Here is a 16,336-nt window from a genome sequence, read left to right as displayed (position 1 = left end):
GCATCAGTCATGTGTATGGAGTTCTTAGGCCTACCGGGGACCACGGCCAGAACCGGGCCCCCTCAGAGTGGCAAGGGGAGCAATGGCCTATAGAAGCCCCCGTGTAGTTGGAAGCATTCTATGTCTGCCATCGACCGGAACAGGCACCCAGAAAGGTAAGCGCCCCAAAACAAACCCCTATTCTGGTTAAAATTGCTACCAAAAACCGAACTAGTGGATAGAACTCCCCAACCGAAAACAAGCAAACTAGTGTGACGTCACACACTGCCGCGCCGCTGTCTGCGCAGCTCCCCCCTCCCCTGGGAGGGGGAAGGGGGAGCCCCAGACCCCCGGGTGGCACAGTGACACAACTCCCACCCTTTCAGCAGACGATTGGACGACGCTGCAGGCCCTCATTGCGCAAGCACGTGGGCCCTCCTCGGGCCCAGGTCACCGCGACGGAGGAGGTGCAGTGACATCGGACAACAGTGCAGTGTCGCTGCCGCCCTTGTTCCTGCGAGAAGCAGGCCTCGCCGAGACGCCGACAACAGTTCCCGCGCACCTCCTGCCCTGCAACTGTGAGGACCCTATTCAACTCCCCGCAGCCAGCGGCGAGGCGTACTTACAGGGCTAAATGGGTGGAGTACGCCGCCTACGACTCGGCAGGACGGTGAGGAGAATGCCCCTTCGATGCTGCACCTTCGACTCTGGTGAACTTCCTGCAATCTCTGCCCTCGCGGGGCCTGGCTTACCGCTCTCTGCACGCCTATCTAGCGGCCATCGCCTTCGTCCGCAAGCTACACGGTAGGAGGGACCCAACTCGGCAGTTCCTGGTCACCCAACTCCTCAAGGGGCACGTAACTCCGCACAGCGGGCCCCTGCACGGCGTCTCCCTGTGACGAGGAGCCCCCCTGCATCGCCTGCTGCGGGCACTGGAAGGCGTATGTAACTCCGCCTATGAGAAGTCTTGCTACAGGGCGCTCTTCTCCCTGGTTTTCCACGCCTGCCTACGCCCGGGTGAGGCGGTCTACGTGGAGCATGGACGACACACGCTCAACCTTGAGCAGGTATCACTTACAACGGCAGGAATAGATATCGCTTCAACACCTACAAGCACAGCGCAGGTCGCACGCCCACCCTCTCCCTGAGAGCTAACCCTTCCAGCAAGTACCGCCCGGTCCGTGCTCTGTCCAAATACTGTAATTACAGGGGCCTGGCCCCGGGGCCCATATTCAAACACGCCGCAGGTGCTCCTGTCACCAGGCGAGTTTTCTCCAGGATCCTACGCACTGCCCTCTCGGCGCTAGGCTGCCTCCAGATGACTACGCGCCGCATTCCTTCCGTATCGGCAGGGCCACCCAGCTGTCTCGGGACGGGCTCGCCACATCAGAAATAATGGCAGTCGGCAGGTGGAAGAGTAGTGCTCTCACATCCTACGTCAGACGGGACGTTGTTGCTCTGCCACTTTGAGTGCCTCACGCGGCCAGCTGGCACTCGCCCTTCGGGGGGGGGGGGGGGGTCCGGCCGCTGGCCTGCAGTGGGGGTGCAGCGCCGGTCCCCAAGTGTCCCGCTGTCCGCAGCTAATACTTTGCCCAGTCTAGGTGCTAGTAAGCCCTACTTGTAGTCACACCCCCTTCTCCTTATCCATTAGGTCTTTTACGGCCTCTTGGCCGGGTACATTACGTGTTATGTGGTCTCTCACTTATTAGTTATTCTTTGTGTCCTGCCTGTTATATCCTAGTGTTATATAATTACTACACATTTGCACTCGGCCTTAATTCTAGTACCAGTTAACCTTTAGGTTTCTGCAGAATTAGTTTCCATGTCACTATAGGCTAAGGTCTCATACTTACTACGGGTGTACCTTTTAAGTTAAATCTAGTCCTCGGACTTGGAATTGTTACTGTTAATTCTTACTTTATATATTTACTTTATATATTTTAATATAAACTTTATATATTTACTTACTTTATATATTTGAAACTTTATATATTTACATGTTCTGCAGAATTTAATCTTCAATAAATTTAAAGCCCCATACTGCCAGTATCTTTCTCCCCCTGATCAGAAAACAAGGTTTTACACTGAACACAAGCTATGGTAAAGTTCTACTAGGGAAACACTTGAAGCTAGAGTCAGCTTAGGGTAGGGAGACCACGTGGTTCCACTGGGACCCCCTTTTGAATAACTAGTAAAATAAACTCTAAAAACACCTACTACACACAAAGTATACTACTCTACACATAGAACACGGGTATGCCAGAAAATGAATAATGTACACAGTATATACTTAGCTTGAACAAGACACAGAAATAAGGAAACGAGGAGGAATGGTAGGAGGATCCTATCCACCCAACGCCAGCTCAGAAAAAGCAAGACTTTCAGTCTCCTTTCCCCCAGCTGGCTCGCTGCCGGCAGACTGCTCAACTAATCGTACCGCAGCCCTATACGCAGTTTACTCAGGTTTAATTTACAAATGATTAGAAAGTATTAGTAAACATAGTTAGTGCCTATGTTATTATATAATAATCAACCCCAAGCTCAGTCTTTAAATGCTCTTTGAGAAACAAGAATAGTCTTACGTCTGGCAGGGAAGATACAAATAATTGCAGCTCGTGATGCGCCCAACTATGCTATAAGAAAGTTTAATAGCACAATTTTGACCTCTGGTTTCCACTGAGGAACCCAGGGTCGTAACAGAGACTTAATATGCCATAACTCACAGCGAACTTCAACAGTAATCAACCAAAATTAACCAATCTTCGCCTGCCTATCGACGACCCTCCTGCCAAACATTTGCTATACGCATAACCAAACTACAATTCTCCAAGTATCTACCTCTGGAAACATTACCAAGAATCTATCGCCGAAAACATGCCCAAACATAGCAACAAGCAAGGTAGGCGTGCCTCTCGCTCTTTATCCATAACTCCTAGAGATCTGAATACAGTCATTTATTTACATACAATTTATACAGTCTCCGTGGTGTAGTGGTAAGACACTCGCCTGGCGTTCCGCGAGCGCTATGTCATGGGTTCGTATCCTGGCCAGGGAGGATTTACTGGACACAATTCCTTAACTGTAGCCTCTGTTTAACGCAACAGTAAAATGTGTACCTGGATGAAAAAACGATTCTTCGCGGCGGGGATCGTATTCCAGGGACCTGCCCGAAACGCTACGCGTACTAGTGGCTGTACAAGAATGTAACAACTCTTGTTGTTAAAAAAAAAAAAAAAATGAAACTCCGGCAACGCTGCAATCCTTGCCGATGTTGGTAAACACAGCATCCGCTCCCCCTCCTCTCTGCCACTCCCCGCCTTCAACTCAACTCAAATCTCAAGCTTTAGAATTCATTCAATCTATGGCTCCTTGTTCTGACTTCAAACCTTTGAGAAGTAACCCATGGCTGCAAAAACTGCACAACCTTGTGCTCCTGCAATCTGAAGCTATTTTGGCCCTCCAAGCCACAGTCACCCAACATCAACAAACCATGCATAGACTTCCTCCTTGAATCGTCGACGAACAACAACCAAGAAATTCTCAACTTAAAACCTGTTGCAGATAACGCAATGGTTCAAATACATAAGATTCAGGCCGATGAGACCCACTCAGCTCAAAGTGAATTTCTTCAAAAGCTGGAAAAACAAATCAATCTCCTTCAGATTCACCAGGCGGCTTCCGAAGATGACCAAGAGCAACAACATCTTCATGACTCCCTGATAATTAGCTCTACTGATCTACCTGATGAACAACAAGGTGAGAATTGTTGTAACATAGCCCACACCCTAATTAATTCAAAGATCAAAGTCAATGTTGAAATCAAATCAGCTGTCAGGATAGATAAAAACAGTTCCCGTAGCAGTAGGAGAATGCTCATCAAACTTGCAAATCCCTCTGTTAAGTTTGACCTCATACAATCAGCTGCTAAGCAAAAAACCAACCTCTATATCAATGAGTGCCTTACAAAGCAGCGTGGATCCCTCCTCTTCAGGCTGCGTAAAATTCGCAAACTAAACCCTGGTCTTATCAAGCAGTGCTACACTAGGAATGGAACGGTCATTGTAAAGAAGGAAAGTGCAGGAAAAAGATATGAAATAAAGTGTGACCAACAACTACTGGCCTTCTTTAGGGATTGTGGTATATCTGAAAACCTGTGCCTAGATTCAGGAAGCTCTGTGTATTTCTTCGTAAGTGGGTTTGCTACGAAGGTTCCTAAGTGCGCCCTAAGAAGATGCTTAGGTGCGATTCAATAAGGTCCACTTAGGAAGATGTTACGACCCTAGGTTCTCCAGTGGAAACCAGAGGTCAAAATTGAGCTATTAAACTTTCTGGTAGTACAGTTGGGCATCTAGAATGTCAATTGTTTGTATCTTCCCTGCCAGACGTAAGACTATTATTGTTTCTCAAAGAGCATTTAAAGACTGAGCTGGGGGTTGATTATTAAATAATAACATAGGCACCAACTTTGCTTACTAATACTTTCTAATCATTCATAAAGTAACAATACGTTGCATAGGGGAAGATCTTTAATGTGCTTAGCTGCACGATCAATTAGGCTCCTCCCGGCACCAAGAGATGAGGGAGGCAGCTGGTGGCTAGCTCGCTCTTCTCTCTGGCTGGTGTGTGTGGATAAGACCTACTCTGTGGCTGCTCCCCTACTCTCCTTCCTTCTCCTCTTACTTATTTCCCTTACCTGAAGTTCCTGTATCCTTAAGCTAAGTACAGGGCATTAGTGAGTGTGCCTACTCTGGTAGTAACGATTGGTGAGACCTGGGGATAGTATTTTGCCAGTGTTTGGGTACCCCTAAGTGTTGTGTTTTGTATTAGGGTCCCACGTGGTTTCACTACCCTAAGCTGCATCCAGCTTCAGTGCTTATCCAGTAGTACTTTACCCTAGCGTGTTATTAGTGTAAACCTTGTATCCTGCCTATGTGGACCAAGGCTTTTAACGTAAGATAGTGTGGTAAAGTTATTATTATTATTGTTATTGGTGTGAGTGTATGGGGGGTTGTTAAGGGGTTAATAAATAAGTACATGAATTACAGAGTATCTCTTCTTCCAAGGTGGGAGCGCAGTGATCAACCCTTAGACTAACATTTATGGTCTTGTAGCAAGTTATTACTACTGTGGATAGTTTATTTTGGGGGCCGGGCCTTTTAGCTCTCCCATATTTGATACTCTTGTCTTCTAACTACCTTTACCCCTTAATATTACCAGAACCCCATAGAAGCCCCACTCATATCAGTTGTAACAAATGGTTGGCCAGTCCGGGAGGAACATTATAAGTGTAAAAAATTAGATTCTTGACTGCCAAAATTAAAATTTTTTATTTCCGCAGAACGGTTGTGTGCTAGCCTAGGGTCCAGCTCATCTAGCAAAGGACATTCTTGCACTGACTGGACACCCAGCTGGATCCCTTCACGATTAAGGTTAGTGTGGCCTTGTGTTAGGGGCCGTGCAAATTTTTGTTTTTTTTTCCAATTTTTATTTTTTAATTTTTTCTTTGGCTGGGAGCTAAAATTATTAGTGATGTCTTCTGAAATGCAGAAACTGGCAAGGGAGCCTTCAGTGGTAGAAATAAAGAAACTTAAAAAGTCTAATTTAGTATTGTTAGGCCAGGAATTTGGCCTAGAATTAAATGTCGCAGATAAAAAGTGGACTTTGGTGAATGAAATATTACAACATTGTATTGATGAACAACTATTGGCAAGTGATACACCTTTATGCCAGCCTAGCCAAGCAGAAAGTGCAACTCATAGGGAAAGTGAATTAGCTTTAGAGTTAGCAAAAATAAAATTAGAGGAGCAAAAACTCAAAACCGAGGAGGCTAGAATTAGAGCGAATGCCACTGGACCTCCACCTGCCGGGGATTCAAACCCCAGGCATTATGAGAAAAAGCATAATTTGCCTGAATTTTCCGAGTCTGACCCTGAAAGGTTTTTCAACCATTTTCAGAGAGTGGCCACGTCCATGAACTGGCCAAAAGAAGAGTGGGTGAAAATCCTACAGGGAAGACTTAGGGGTAAAGCACAAGATATTTTTATAAACATGCCTGACGACGAGTGTTTCGAATATGATAAAGTCAGGGAATGTATTTTGCGGGCATATGAAATTACTCCTGAAGCTCACCGCCAAGTTTATCGTAACCTTAGGCCTACTCACAACCAACCGCTCACTGAATTTGTGAATGATCAAATTCGATTATTTGATAGATGGATTCGCTCGGCGAAAGCCGAAACAGACGAGGCTCTCAGGAACTTAATTTTAATGGAGCATTTTATAGATGTTATGCCAGAGAACGTATCACAATACATTAAAGGAAGGATAGAGTTAAATTCTAAAATAGGGGATTTGGCCAAGTTGGCAGAAAACTACCAATTGGCGGGCAAAAGGCCCAATAAAAATAATTATACCCCACAGAGTAGCAAACCTTATACCCACAGCCAGTCCAGACCAGCTCACCCTAACCCTTTACCTAATGCACCTTCTGTTTCAGACATAACTAACCCTGTTAAAGTGTCTAGCCCAACGGCACCTAAAGGTGAACCGAAGGGTAATTCTGTTAGTAATGTCTCTTCTCCCCGACGTTTTTGTGGTCACTGTAATCGTCCAAACCACACTATTAGCCGTTGTTGGCAACTGCACCCTGAAAAAAGACCCAATGCTCTAGTTGTGACACAGGGCTTGAGGCTTTCAGAAGGGTTAGGGAGTAAGACCTCCAACCCACAGTGGTTGGACTTGCTTACCCCATTCTTATCGAAAGGGAGACTACTTTTGTCTGAGGGTTCTTCCTGGAAGGACGTGGTTATCTTCCGAGACACCGGTGCCATCCAGACTTTAATTTTAGAGAGTGCGTTGCAAGGTGCCAACACTCTCGACACTGGAGAGGTGGTACTGGTCGAGGGTGTCACTAGTGATACTCGGGCAGTACCCCTCCATAAGGTTACCCTGGAATCTGATTTCCACAAGGGTGTTTGTACAGTCGGAGTCACTCCATACCTACCTTTCCCTAATGTTGATGTAATAGTTGGTAATGATTTAGCAGGGGATAAGGTAGGGGACTCCAGACTGCCTATTATGTTGCCTACCTCTAAGGTTTGCCTGGATCCACCCGCCGCAGAGGATAATGTTGTGTACCCTGCGTGCACGGTGACCAGGTCTATGGGACTTAAATGTAAGGGCAGCCCTGTGCTTGCCAAGGTGGTAAATCCCGAGGTCATGAGGAGCTTTCCGAGTGGTGAAAGCCAAGTGGACCTCGCGGACACATTCATGGCCCGACTCGATGACGTGGCCGAGGACATTGTGGAGAGCCTGCCACCGCCATCTACCGAGAGTAGTGGGGAGGTGGAGAACACTGTTGAGCCTCGGCCAATGGCATCTGACCAAGGCCTAGATGCCTCCTTGAGTGAGTTACAGAAAGCTGACCCCACTCTTGCAGATTGTCATGAAACAGCCGTCTCTATGGAGGAAATTGTAGATGCAGCAACTGGGTACTACTACAATGATCGGATTTTGATGAGAAAATGGAGACCACAGAGTGCTCCCTTGTCAAATGAGTGGGAGGTAGTCCACCAGGTTATGTTGCCGACCTGCTATAGAGAAAGAGTTTTGGCAGCTGCTCATGATGATCCTATGGGGGGACATCAAGGTATTAATATTACGTATCACAAAATTTTAAAGTATTTTTTCTGGCCCAAGCTGAAAAGCGATGTGGCAAAATTTTGTAATGCGTGTGTTGTTTGTCAACTGGTTGGGAAACCAAACCAGACTCCACCTAAAGCTCCTCTAAGGCCTATTGTTGTGCCAGAGGAACCATTTTCTCATGTGGTAATGGACTGTGTTGGACCATTACCTAGAACTAAGTCTGGTAATATTTACCTAATCACGATGTTGTGTATCACTACTCGTTACCCAGAGGCTTTTGCTGTAAGGAACATCCGAGCAAAAACTGTTGTTGCTCGTATGTTGCAATTTTTTTCCACTTTTGGACTGCCTCGGGTCGTGCAAACTGACAATGGTACTAATTTTAAGTCTGATGTTTTCGAGCAATTTTGTAAGGAACATGGAATAACTCATAAGGTTTCCAGCCCATACCATCCACAGAGTCAGGGGGTAATTGAACGTTTCCATCTAACTCTGAAGCAGATGTTGAAGACATCGTGCGAGAGTTCCCACACCTTCTGGGATGAGAATTTACCGTATGTTTTGTTTGCGGCTAGAGAGGGATTACAAAGTTCACTGGGCTGTTCTCCTTTTGAGTTAGTCTTTGGCCATAAAGTTCGTGGACCCTTGCAAATGTTACAGGAGAATCTGTTAGGGAATGTAACGTTAACCGAAGGTTCGGCTTTCTTTGCGCAACACCACCAGAGACTCAAGGACTGCAAGGCGGCTGCATTGAAGTATCTTGGCAAGGCCCAAGAAAAGATGAAAGAACGTAACGATGCTAAATCTAAGTTACGGGTATTTCAGCCTGGCGACCCTGTCCTGGTATTAAAGCCTCGACTAGGGAACACTATGTCCCACAAGTACGAAGGCCCCTACATTGTGACAGAAAAGACTGGGGACCTCACGTACAAAGTGAGGCACTCTGACAAACGTAACCAGGTAATGCTCATACATGTAAATCGACTGAAGAAGTTCCAGGGCCCCAGGCCCATTGCACTAACCAATGTTTCCATTTCCAGTGAGAGAGGGGATGATTGTTCTGGGGACCCAACTAATCTCATTTTCAATAATTCTAGTTCTGTGAATGCTGTGGAGGAACTGTCCCATTTGCAGATGGCCCAACGTGAAGAGGTGCAGTCGTTGGTTGCTGAATTCTCCAGTCTGTTCGGGGATGTCCCGACCCAGACTGATGCCATTTGCCATGATGTCGAATTGACGGACTACACTCCCATTTGCCTTCAACCCTATCGGATGAGTCCAGAAAAGAAGGCCATCGTACGGAAGGAGGTCGACTTCTTGCTCCAGCACGGCCTCATCCGGCCGAGCCAGGGCTCTTGGTGCTCGCCCTGCCTTTTGGTCCCCAAACCAGACGGCTCCTGGCGATTATGCACCGACTATCGGCAGCTCAACAAAGTGACCATTGTGGATGCCTATCCGCTGCCCCTCCTCGAGGACTGCATCGACGAGTTGGGAAATGCCAAGTACGTTTCAAAATTCGACCTCTCGAAGGGGTATTATCAAATCCCACTCACTGAACGTGCTAAACAGCTCACCGCGTTCGTGACACCCGAGGTGTTTTTGAGTATCAAGTGTTACCGTTCGGCTTGCGTAATGCCCCTGCCACGTTCCAGAGACTCATGAACTCTCTACTCGCTAAGGTGCCAAATTGTCGGGCGTATTTAGATGATATCGTGCTGTTTGACAGTAATTGGGCTGACCACATAGCTAGGTTACGCCAGTTGTTTGCCATCTTGAAAAGGGCAAATCTTGCCTTAAATGCTAAAAAGTGTCATTTTGGCCAAGGCACAGTGACGTACCTCGGTTATGAAGTGGGCCAAGGAAAAGTGTTACCTCGGCAAGATAAAATCAATGCCATTCTGGAGTATCCAGTACTAAAGTCTAAAAAGGACGTTCAAAGATTTATCGGTATGTGTGCGTACTATCGACGTTTTTGTCAGAACTTTTCCAGTGTTGCCACTCCTCTCACAGACTTGTTGCGGAAAGCCGTTAAATTTAAGTGGTCATCAGACTGTGCAGAGGCATTTAAAAATTTGAAATTGATCTTAGCTTCCGCCCCAGTGCTTGCTTGTCCAAGGTTCGACCGACCGTTTAAAATTCATGTTGACGCGTCTGACTCGGGTGCTGGTGCAGTGTTGTTGCAAACTGGGGATGATCAGGTGGAACACCCAGTATATTATTACTCTGTGAAATTCGACAAGGGGCAACGCAATTATTCAGTGGTAGAAAAAGAGGCGTTGGCGCTAGTGTTAACATGTAAAAAGTTCGAAGTTTACCGCACAGGTAATATAGTGGAAGTGTACACGGACCATAACCCACTAGTTTTCCTGACTCAGATGAAGGGTAAGAATAAACGCATCCTCAGGTGGGCGTTGTACCTACAGGACTTCAATCTTTCCATTACCCACCTACCGGGCAGACTCAACGTAATAGCCGACGCTCTGTCCCGGTTGCCTGAATAACATTCATCTGAGCCACAGAAAGCCATTTACCAACCGTCATGCTTTAGTTAATTTTTTTTAGGTTCTCCTGTGACATTAAATATTCCGTGTCCAATTTATTTACTTCCCTGTTCTTTTATTTTTTTTGTGTATGTTTTTTTTTTTTTTTTTTTTTTTCTTTCAGAGAACTCCTTTGTATTTTTTTTTTTTTGCAGAGAAATTGCTTTTGATTGATTTTTTGTTTTTGTTATATGTTTTTCTTTTTGTTCTCTGTATACTCTTACAAAAAAATATGACTACTATTCTAGTATTCACATTTTTTTTCTCTGAAGGGGGGAGGAGTGTTACGACCCTGGGTTCTCCAGTGGAAACCAGAGGTCAAAATTGAGCTATTAAACTTTCTGGTAGTACAGTTGGACATCTAGAATGTCAATTGTTTGTATCTTCCCTGCCAGACGTAAGACTATTATTGTTTCTCAAAGAGCATTTAAAGACTGAGCTGGGGGTTGATTATTAAATAATAACATAGGCACCAACTTTGCTTACTAATACTTTCTAATCATTCATAAAGTAACAATACGTTGCATAGGGGAAGATCTTTAATGTGCTTAGCTGCACGATCAATTAGGCTCCTCCCGGCACCAAGAGATGAGGGAGGCAGCTGGTGGCTAGCTCGCTCTTCTCTCTGGCTGGTGTGTGTGGATAAGACCTACTCTGTGGCTGCTCCCCTACTCTCCTTCCTTCTCCTCTTACTTATTTCCCTTACCTGAAGTTCCTGTATCCTTAAGCTAAGTACAGGGCATTAGTGAGTGTGCCTACTCTGGTAGTAACGATTGGTGAGACCTGGGGATAGTATTTTGCCAGTGTTTGGGTACCCCTAAGTGTTGTGTTTTGTATTAGGGTCCCACGTGGTTTCACTACCCTAAGCTGCATCCAGCTTCAGTGCTTATCCAGTAGTACTTTACCCTAGCTTGTTATTAGTGTAAACCTTGTATCCTGCCTATGTGGACCAAGGCTTTTAACGTAAGATAGTGTGGTAAAGTTATTATTATTATTGTTATTGGTGTGAGTGTATGGGGGGTTGTTAAGGGGTTAATAAATAAGTACATGAATTACAGAGTATCTCTTCTTCCAAGGTGGGAGCGCAGTGATCAACCCTTAGACTAACATTTATGGTCTTGTAGCAAGTTATTACTACTGTGGATAGTTTATTTTGGGGGCCGGGCCTTTTAGCTCTCCCATATTTGATACTCTTGTCTTCTAACTACCTTTACCCTTAATATTACCAGAACCCCATAGAAGCCCCACTCATATCAGTTGTAACAGAAGATATTTAGGTTTTGGGTCTTGTTCACTTACGTGCCGACAGAGGTCACTACTGTGTTTCGTTTGTCCAATCAGAGTGACTGTTACATTTCTAACCTGACCAATCACGCTAATGCAATATCAGCTGTGTTATGTAAACATTGTGGTTCCTCGTGGTATTGTTGTCAGAAAAATCATCTGTTGCAAACTCTACCTACTATCAAGAAGAAGAAATGATCTGTGCATCCAGTCATGTGCCTGAAACAATCAAACACTATCTCCTTCACTGGTTTCGACATTGTAGTGCCAGAGTAAATAAAACAAAAAAATAGCGCACTTAAAATAACCTTTACCATCGTGTATATTACTAGGTGACATCTCGTTACATGAAAATTATCCAATAATCAAAGCACTGGCTAAATATCTCCAGTGACCAACAAAGTGGCCACATTTGACCTGTGCCACATTGCCACATTCATAGTTGGCGCAACCAACAGGCAAACACAGAAGACAAGTGTCTGGCCGCAGCACCAAGGATTAGCTGACGCCAGCACAAAACCACCCCGTCCTACAGTGCGGCGTCTCCCTCTAACACGCCTCTGTTTATTCACTTTATCTACAGTACAAGACATCAAACACTTTTGAAACCTAGTCATTCTCAACATTAACGCGTCTCCCAACATTTGTACTCGTGCAGTCATCGAGAGAATAGACACTTCACGCAAACTACACCTACTATCAAGAACCAAAACAAACATACTACATCCTCTTAGTATTCATAAATAAATAAGACAAAGAAAATGTCTGGGATAAAAAGGAAAGCAAACTTCAGTGAAGAGGAGCTGACAGTTCTCGTTGATGAGGTTAAGAAGAGAGAACGCATAATTTTTGGGAAGCTATCAAGACAAGTCACTACCCAAGATAAACACTGTGCCTGGAGCCAAGTAGCTGTTGCTGTAAGTGGTGTTGGTCTCTGCTCAAGACAACAAGCCGATGTTCGCAAGAAATTTCAGGATCTTAAATCTTCAGTCAAGAAAAATAATCAGGCACTATAAAATTTATTTAAATCTTTCTAATTATAATCTCTAAAAATAGTTTAAGAAATTATAATATTTTGTAATAACAATTGTAAATAAGAACAATATTGAAACATTAAAATGTAACAATTATTCATATCATTAATTTTGCTATGACTTGCATAGTATATAGTGTAATTTAATAACCAATCTACCTTATATAGTCAACTTATGTTTGGTCTAAATATTTACATGTTTTTTGTATTAAAGAATGTTTATCAATTGCTAGGTTTAATTGTTGAGAGTTCAAAGTAGTGACAATATGAAAAAACACCAGAATAAGAAACATTTTTATTGGCAAAAAGATTAATGGCAAAGATATAATTATTTTATCACATCCCTAATATATGTTTCACCTCAAATTGGTCTAAGGGCAACATATTGATGGCCTATATCATTGTTTTGTGTATATCATTTAAACAAAATTATATTAAATTTTTCCCTTACATGTAAGGTATATTAAACACTGTACTGTATTGAAAGCAACTTTATTTTATAATTAAAATAATTCAATTTTAAGGCCAATGCTGTGTATACACAGCATTGGCTAACAAACACTGTTATTTTACAAACCAAAAATTTACCCAGCCATATTATGTACCACATTTCTTAGTGTCTATGAATAAATATTTATTGATATATTTTTCACACAAATTTTTGGTCTTTTGTCAGATGCATATATTTCTCCTCAGGTATCTGACTTTCCATATAAAGTATAGCAGCATAAATAATATTTCCAAATCAGCAGGTACATGTTTGTAACAGTTTGTTTGTATATTTATGTTTCACTTACATATACAGTATGTGCTATTGAATTTAATAGGTAAAAATTGATAGGATAACTTACAAATAAATCTATGAATCCAATTATAAATGTTTTTGATTTCCGTTATTGATAAATTCTTGAGTTACTGTACTTGTATTTTTATACAAAAGTTCCATTATGTAGTGTTTTCAATTACATGTTTTACTTTGTTATATAAGTATGATTTGAAATAAAAATTTATGAGAAAAAATTCCTTACTACTTCCCTTCTTTGTGTGTGCCCATTTTCATGTGCTCCACCTTCAACATTTTCATTCATTATAAAGTCATCATCAATGATGTCTTCAAGAGGTATTCTTTGCTCAATGCAATAATTGTGCAACAACATACATGCAACTGAAATCTTTGCACATTTATCTGGTTCATATTGAAGACTACCACCAGACCTGTGGAGACACCTAAACCGAGATTTTAACACGCCAAAAGTTTTCTCGATTACCACTCTTGTTCTTGCATGGCTCCAGTTATACAGCTCTTCTGGAGGGTTTTCAGGGTTTGTGAAGGGTGTAAGTAAGTTGTGTTGCAAGGGATAGCCACTGTCACCTGCATAGATATTTAATTTATAAAATGTGCATACATCTTTAAAAATCACTCAATAATCCTAAACCCACACTGTCTTTCACACACTATTTGATTCTAGCATCTGAAGTGGTTGGTTACCTTCCTCTGTCATATGAATACCTCTTGCATTACATACATCATTCTCATTTAATGTTCAGAGGTATATAACTGACATGTCAAAACAACCAAAATGTAATCCACTTCCTTCCATATTTAACTTAATCATCCACTTGTAATCTCTGGTACACCCATGACACATGATGTATATAAACACCAGTTTAAACACATTTCTGCTGATTTCCATTCAAAATTCTCACTCTCATTCTCCATATCAGGGCTAAAACACACTTTCATTTCTTTAATATAAAATCAACATGAATAAATTTCTTTATACTATTCATAATACAATAAGCTGTTACCATTCAATATTAAACAACTTTTATTTATAGACTGTACAGTGTATTTGTTGTGACTCGATAAATAACAAATAGGCAACCTACTGTACTATAAATGAAGGTCATATATATAAAATGCATATCTTACCTAGCAAATAGGAAATGCCAAATTCTCCTGCTTCAAATCTGTCATGGAGTCTGCTGTTAGCCCATATGAAAGCATCATGAGTGCTTCCAGGGTATCTTGCACAGAAATCCATGATTACATTATCAGGATTTGACACAACTTGAATGTTCAAAGAATGATATTGTTTTCTATTTACATATATGTTTTCTTCAACTTTTGGAGCTTTAATGGGGACATGGGTACAATCGATTGCTCCAATTACATTGGGAAACCTACTGATATTATTAAATTTTAACTTAGTTTGTATAATTTCATTCATCTCTGTTGGCATTTTTATTTCTGCTAGTCCTTTTCTGTAGAGAGCTTCCGTCACTCCAGTTATTATTCTTGATACACTCGATTGACTGAGACCAGTTGAATCTCCAATAACACTTTGGAAACTTCCACTTGCATAAAATCTCAGAGCTACTAACAATGATGTATGGGCAGGAATGGCTTGACCTCTTCTAGTTATTCTTTCAATATCATCTTTAAGGTCTTCACAAAGTCTTAAGATCATATGACGTGGAAAACGATAGTACCTTAACAATTTTTTATCACTTACATCTAATGGATTTAGACGATCTTTAAAGACTCTTTCTCTCCTTAAAGCTAGCTCATTACATAAAGCAATAAGCAATAACATTTAAAATGTTTTTAACTGTTAAAATTGGTATTTTTTTGGATGCGTGTCCCGGAACACTATACAGTATTGGGTACCTAGGAAAAATAAAGCATATTGTAATACAGCCTGTAAGATGAAATATATATATATACACACACATACTGTACATACATATTTGGGGGTGTACAGTGTGGTGCCCATGATTGTCTATTTATCCTGCCACCTTTCTTCCATCAGCCCCTTGTCCCTATTCAGTCCCCATCCCTCTCTTTTTTTTTTAACAGGCCATAATTAGAGGCCTAAGTATTCAATGACCAAAGTTTTTGTAGTTTTTACCCTAACCTAACATCATTTGTTCAGGATGTTTTTCTTTTATGTCTCACCCACATTTAATTTCAAAATAAAACCAAACAAAATAAATTAAAACTGTATATGTATAGCTAAGGTACACCCTTACTGATTACTAGGTGAACAGGGGCATTTGGTGATAGTAAATGATCACATCAGGCAGGTCTCATCACCTTCTCTCATTTTTCATGTTCACCAGTGTTTATTTACTTAATAACTACTGGTATAATATCTTGCTATTATAAAACTAATTCTACTATCATCAAACACATATTTACTTCAAGTTTCAAGCAGAGAATGCATATATAACTAACACGAAGGACTACTCTTCACTAGATTCACCAGCTATAATATTTTGGTCATGTTCCAATATCATAAATCGATCCCAGTGTTATGTAGTAGAGAAAAAATGACTTATATCCAGTTTACGTAAAGCTACGAGTGGTCGAAACCACACTTAAATCCCGAAATGAACTTACGAAGATTTTTCCACTTAGGGTAGTTAATTGAATACGGACGTAGCCGCCACGAAGGCGTTAAGACGGAAAACGCTCTTAGCTAAGAGGAAAAACCTTCGTAAGTACCTTCCTGAATCCGGCCCCTGAACCCGACCAATGCCAATACTGAAAATAACTCTTTCAGTGCCTAAGCCTAACCTAACTTAATCTAACCTTGTCCAAGGTGTTGTCTCTGCCTTACCATTTACCTAATATTCTCTCATACTTATAAGTTCCTAAGGAATCAATCAAGTCTCCATGCACTTATGCAACCATCTACCTCAGTATCATTGTAAAATTTTACTCTTAAACCTAATTTTATCCTATTCTTTTTAATTTTAAATTTAAATGTACTGATTTATGTCATTTATTGAAATTAATTATTGATCTCATTTTGTTTTCTTAACTAAGTTCATACTAATTATAGGTTAAAAA

The 16,336-nt window shown here is 42.1% G+C and overlaps 1 protein-coding gene across 1 annotated transcript; it reads right to left on the bottom strand.

Annotated features, from left to right (window-relative positions):
• Positions 1-12,956: 12,956 nt before the first annotated feature.
• LOC123770549 (putative nuclease HARBI1) lies at positions 12,957-16,011 on the bottom strand. Its single transcript, XM_045762559.2, has 2 exons — positions 14,414-16,011; positions 12,957-13,852 (listed from the first exon to the last, which is right to left on the bottom strand). The coding sequence occupies exons 1-2, from the start codon at positions 15,075-15,077 to the stop codon at positions 13,488-13,490; spliced, it is 1,029 nt and encodes a 342-aa protein (XP_045618515.1). The 5' UTR covers positions 15,078-16,011; the 3' UTR covers positions 12,957-13,487.
• Positions 16,012-16,336: the final 325 nt, after the last annotated feature.

Source organism: Procambarus clarkii, chromosome 46 (genome assembly GCF_040958095.1).
Source record: "Procambarus clarkii isolate CNS0578487 chromosome 46, FALCON_Pclarkii_2.0, whole genome shotgun sequence".
NCBI lineage: Eukaryota > Metazoa > Arthropoda > Malacostraca > Decapoda > Cambaridae > Procambarus > Procambarus clarkii.
Note: the sequence above shows the minus strand (reverse complement) of the source record. Positions and strands in the feature narration are given on the sequence as shown.